This window comes from Sapajus apella, unplaced genomic scaffold, assembly GCF_009761245.1.
Source record: "Sapajus apella isolate SASKATOON/1434 unplaced genomic scaffold, GSC_monkey_1.0 scaffold48, whole genome shotgun sequence".
NCBI classification, from domain to species: Eukaryota; Metazoa; Chordata; class Mammalia; order Primates; family Cebidae; genus Sapajus; species Sapajus apella.
In genome coordinates, this window is record NW_022436988.1 from 356,650 (window position 1) to 362,649 (window position 6,000).

General features: G+C 57.6%; 1 protein-coding gene across 5 annotated transcripts in view; it reads right to left on the reverse strand.

The window, feature by feature from the left end:
- TBCD (tubulin folding cofactor D) overlaps nucleotides 1-6,000 on the reverse strand; it is a 186,415-nt gene that overhangs the window by 140,657 nt on the left and 39,758 nt on the right. For all 5 annotated transcript variants that reach the window (XR_004257686.1, XM_032241194.1, XM_032241191.1 and 2 more), the window contains 2 exons: nucleotides 5,496-5,541; nucleotides 2,418-2,550 (listed from right to left, as the gene is read on the reverse strand). Coding sequence is in view for 4 of the 5 variants with exons in the window: in XM_032241194.1 (XP_032097085.1) it covers nucleotides 2,418-2,550; nucleotides 5,496-5,541 (179 nt within the window). In the remaining variant the exon portion in view is untranslated. The remainder of the gene's footprint in view (nucleotides 1-2,417; nucleotides 2,551-5,495; nucleotides 5,542-6,000) is intronic.

A 6,000-nucleotide genomic window follows, 5' to 3' on the forward strand; every position in this document is an offset into this window, starting at 1 on the left:
GTTTCCAAGTCTAGCAAACAGGGAGAGTCAGGGCAGTTTCCCAGATGGCCCCACACCCCCGCCTCCCAGCATTCCTCTCCATGGGGTGTGGCCTGGGCCCAGAGATTCCCTCCCCGAGAACAGAACACACAGAAGCCAGAGCTGCCTCCATCCAAAAGGCCGTGGCTTCCACCACCTCTCTCAGCCTCCAATGAAGCCGGCTGCCACACTGTGTGCTGCCCTGTGGAGGGGCCCATGTGGTAAGGACTTCGAAGGGGTCCCAGCCAACAGCCCACAAGGCACCAGGTCCCAAAGACAATCCATGAGGAGCCTGGAAGCAGACCCTCCCCAACGCAGGCCTTGAGATGGCAGCGGCCCGGCCAGTGCCTTCACGAAGCCCCAGAAGAGACCCTGACTGGAGACCTGGCTGTGCCACGTCCCAATCCCAAACCCACCCAAACTGAGGAAAAAGCACACTATTTAAGCTGCTAAGTTTAGGGGTGCACTGTCATGAAGAATAACTGGAATGTATGAAGAGAGTGTCATCAGCCATCACAGGACCGTGGCCGACACCATCGAGCACCCGGCAAGACAATGGCACACGGGCAGGCGCACCCCAGCCCCCACTCTCCCCAACACCCCACAGGCAGGCACACCCAGCCCCCACTCTTCCCAACACCCCACAGGCAGGCACACCCCGGTCCCCACTCTCCCCTAACGCCGCACAGGCAGGCACACCCCGGCCCCCACTCTCCCCTAACACCCCACAGGCAGGCGCACCCCGGCCCCCACTCTCCCCAACACCCCACAGGTGGAAGCACCCCAGCCCCTGCTCTCCCCTAACACCCCGCAGGTGGGTGCACCCCAGCCCCCAGTCTCCCCTAACACCCCATGGATGGGTGCACCCCAGCCCCCACTCTCCCCAACACCCCACGGGTGGGCATACCCGGGCTCCCACTCTCCCCAACGCCCCACAGGCGAGCACACCCCGGCCCCTACTCTATCCTAACACCCCACAGGTGGGAGCACCCCAGCCCCTAGTCTGCCCTAACACCCCACAGGTGAGTGTATCCTGGCCCCCAGTCTCCCCAACACCCCACATGCAGTGCATCCTGGCCCCTACTCTCCCCGACACCCCACATGCAGTGCATCCTGGCCCCCAGTCTCCCCGACACCCCACATGCAGTGCATCCTGGCCCCCAGTCTCCCCGACACCCCACATGCAGTGCATCCTGGCCCCCAGTCTCCCTGAACACCTCAGGGCTGGGCGTCACCTCAGCTGCCACTGAGTGCAGTGCTCAGCTACCTCACAAAGACCAGACGACACCATGAAGACGATGACCTCAGGCTGCTGCCACACGTGCCCTCTTGCCCTCAACAATAAGGAGACTCGGACAGAAAGCATCACGTCACCGCCGGCCAGCAGGTAATGGCCGCCAAGGCAGGGTTACAACTCCCTGCAAGGGGAAGCTGCAGGTGCGCCACCTCACCTCCTCCCCGCAGGGGCACTTTCTAAACTGCAGCAAGGAACAGCCCAGAGGACAGCAGTCTCGCTAGGTCGGAAGGCTCCCATTAGGGGGAGAGGATGTTGAGGAGAAAGGAGCTGCTGAGAAAGAGACCCAAAACTCTGCTCAAAAATTCACTTGGATCCCTGGGCACCTCAAGGTAAAGAAGCACAAGGCGAGACCCAGACACACCTGTCAGAGAATGGCAGGGAGGCCAAGTGTTACGGAGAACAAACACAAGCCACAAAACACGCATACACCGCCTCCAAGCGATACGACACACATACACTGCCTCCAAGTGAAACAACACGCATCCACCGCCTCCGAGCCACACAACACACGTACACCACCTCCCAGCCACACAACACGCATACACTGCCTCTGAGACACACAACACACATACGCCGCCCACACCAGGGAGCCCACACCACATCCAACCGACACGACATACACATGCCGCCACGCCAGGGAGGCCACACTGACTGAGCCACACGACACACACACGCTGCCCTCCTGTCACGCCAGCTGCACTTCTGCCAACCGAAAGATGCAACCAGAAAATAACCAAAGAAAAACCATTCCTCTCAAAATCAGAAACACTTCTGGGATTAAATGAAAGAATGAAAGCAGAAGACACTTGTTACTGACGTGTCTTCTCTGCCATCACCAGTGGACACAAAAGCCACAGCACTGGCCATGCCCACAGATGTTCACCCATGGCTTGGCCCACCCTTCGGACAGTGCCGACTGTGTCCAGAACCACAGCACGTGGCCCCCAACACATGGCGCCCACCCCGGCAAAGTGACCACCCATCCCCCAACAGCAACCACCCACTCCACGGTGCCCGCCTCCCCCACAGCACCCGCCCCAACAGCACCTGTCCCCAATGGCACCCCCACCCCACCCCACCCCACTGTCCTCACAGTGCCTACCTCCATGCCGCCACCTTTGGCTTCAGGAAGGTCAGCCCCAGTCGCTGCACGAGCTTCACTCCCAGCTTCCGCAGCAGGGTCTGGTTGCTGTCAGGGAGTCTGCAGCCATCGAGGCAGCTAAGGACAGTGGCAGCTGCAAACAAGAGCCGGACTCAGTGCAGGGAGGGCTGCGGGGACCTTCTGACTGCACCACCTGCATCCCTGAAACCACAGCCGGCTCCACTGTGATCTCGAGGCAGGAGACATCACCAAGACCCCCCATCATCCCAAATCGTGAACCAAAAGCTGCTGGAATTGAACCTACTCAACTTCCTTGCTGTGAAGCAACAGTGGTGGGTCAGGAGAGCAAGCACCCGGAGGGCAGGGAGCCAACCTGAAGGGGGACAGCACACGCCAAGGCCCGACAGGCCACAGGCACACCACGGCCAGGGAAGCTATGCAGGCCACAGGGCACGCTGCAAACGGGGAGACCACGCAGGCCACAGAGCACGCTGCAGCCGGGGAGACCACGCAGGCCACGGGCACGCTGCAGCGGGGGAGGCCACGCAGGCCACGGGCACGCTGCAGCGGGGGAGGCCACGCTGCAGCGGGGGAGGCCACGCTGCAGCGGGGGAGGCCACGCAGGCCACAGGCACGCTGCAGCGGGGGAGGCCACGCAGGCCACGGGCACGCTGCAGCGGGGGAGGCCACGCAGGCCACATGGCACAATGCAGCCAGGGAACCACGCAGGCCACTGGGCACAATGCAGCCAGGGAACCATGCAGGCCACTGGGCACGCTGCAGCCGGGGAGGCCACGCAGGCCACGGGCACACTGCAGCCAGGGAACCACACAGGCCACAGGGCACACTGCGGCCAGGGAGAACACCCAGGCCACGGGGCACACTACGGCCAGGGAGAACACCCAGGCCACAGGCACACTGCGGCCAGGGAGACCACCCAGGCCACGGGGCACACTGCAGCCAGGGAGACCACCCAGGCCGACGGGGTTCCTGTGGCTTGCTCTTTTTTTCAGGGCAAATCACTCAGCGTCATGCAGCAACGACACCAGCAGGACAGGAGGCTGAACCGAGGGGAGGCTCCAAGCAGCACTGGGCGCAGCATGAAAGGGAGAGCCTGTGAGCAGGAGGTGTGGGGGTGGGGAGACACCCAGCTCAGCCCAGGAGGACAGCCTTCCAAGACCGACAAGGGCTGGGGTGGAAGTGCATGGCGACTCCAGAGATGGGCTAGAGGTGAAATGGACAAGACTGCAACCAGCTGACCAGGGAGAGGAGAAAAGAAGAGAGGCTGAAGACAGAGCTGAGAGCTGGGTGAGGCGACGGAAGTCAGGGAGGAGGTGGGAGGGACATCAGGGTGGGGACACAGCGGGGGGGGCATCAGGGCAGGGACAGAGCACAGGGCTGGCGGACAGTGAGGGGGACACAGCAGGGGGAGGGGGGCAGCAGGGGGGGGACACAGGGGGGGGGGGGGAGGGCTGGATCTGCAGAGCCCTGGGGGAAGCTCTGCCTTGAGGCTGCAATCGATAGAAAGGGAACATTCACCAGCTTTAGGTACACCTGGTGCCACGTGTGGCCTCGGGCAGAGGTCCTCCCTGTGTAACTCACTCATACTTGCCCATAGACCAGGCCAGCTGTAAAAGCATCTGAGTAACTTCTCAGAAGGTTCACCCCGTGGGCAAGACCAGCCTGGGTGACAAGCACGACAGACCAAGAGGGAGCAGGTCTGCGTTCACATCACCAAGGACGCTCCTCCCGCCAACAGGGCCTGGCAACCGCTGCTGGCGGTCTCAGGTGTGGTGAGGACGTGCAGGCCGTGTGTCTAAAGAACCCCATCTGCCAGAGACGCATGGAAGCGCACACAGGTGAGACACACTGTGTCCCTGCGTGAGGTGCAGGACGAAACAGGGGCCGCACACCAAAACTCAGACACTCCAGAGAGACACAGGGCCTACACACCTTTCTCTCTCCTTTATACATGTTTCCAATTTTCCATAATGAAAACTTTTAAAAACAGAAAGTTATTCAAATCTGACATTCAGATAGCTTCTAAAACACAGAGGCTCTAAAAAGCTTCTCTTTTTCCAGATGGTAAACCTCTGCAAGGAGAGAAGTAATGCCCTTACTTTCACAAACTGAGGCTCACTCTAAAATTAAGATAATTGGGCCAGGCATGTGGCTAATGCCTTTAAGCTCAGCACTTTGAGAGGCAAAGGCAGGGCAGATCACTTGGGCCCAGGAGTTCAAGACCAGCCTGGACAACACAGCAAGATCCCATTACTACAAAAAATACAAAATTAGCCGGGCATGGTAGTGCTCGCCTGCAGTCCCAGCCCCTGGGGAGGCTGAGATGGGAGGATGGCTTGAGCCCAGAAGGTCAAGGCTTCAGTGAGCTCTATCACGCCACTGTACTCCAGCCCAGGCAAAAGAGGAAGACCCCGCCTCAAAAAATATATAAGAGAATTAGGAAGAAGGAAGAAGGCACAAGAGGCCGTGGCTATGGCTATCAGAGGAACATGGCTGCTACCGGGTCCCAAGAAGCCAGGTCCAACCTCAGATCATGACACAGGCCTTGCCCAGACCTCCCATACCAGACCCCAAGCAGCAATCCCTCCTTATCAACTGACTAGGAGAGCAGACCAAAGTCCTGTTATTAAAACCCACAACAGGCCAGGTGCGGTGGCTCACGCCTGTAATCCCAACATTTCAGGAGGCTTAGGCGGGTGGATCACGAGGTCAGGAGATCAAGAACATCCTGGCTAACATGGTGAAACCCCGTGTCTACTAAAAATATAAACAATAAGCTGGGCATCTTGGCTCAGGCAGGAGAATCACTTGAACCCAAGAGGTGGAAGCTGCAGTGAGCCAAGATCGCACCACTGCACTCCAGCCTGGCGACAGAGTGAGACTCCATCTTAAAAAAAAAAAAAAAAAAAAAACCCACCAAAAAAAAAAAAAAAAGACAGTTTCCAAATATACCAACGTACAGTTCCCATAACTATGAATAAAATGTTAAGGAGACTCTTGATTATATATGGGCAAACTTGCATCACAAATATACCTTCTCTTAAAAATAAACCTTACCATAAGGCAAACAGTCTTCACGTTTTCCATGTTTAAATATTTGTGCCTAAAAAAAGAAAGTTTAATGTTAAAAATACACTTACAAGTTTAAAACATAAACACGAATTGTTAAAACAATTCATTATATCTTTTGGAAGTTTTATTGTAAAAAATCACAACCTAGTAACAAAAAAAAAACAGTTTTTGTACACGATAAAGTAATTTTAAGAAAAGGGCAAAGTCATCTCCCAAAAGTTCTTCTGAAAATAGGGATGCAGGGATAGAGTCCAGTCCACTATGGAAGGCTGCAGCCGCTCCACCCCTCTTATCAGCGGAATCCCTGCAGGGATAGAGTCCAGTCCACTATGGAAGGCTGCGGCCGCTCCACCCCCTCATCAGCGGAATCCCTGCAGGGATAGAGTCCAGTCCACTATGGAGGGCTGCGGCCGCTCCACCCCCCTCATCAGCGGAATCCCTGAAGGGATAGAGTCCAGTCCACTATGGAGGGCTGCGGCCGCTCCACCCC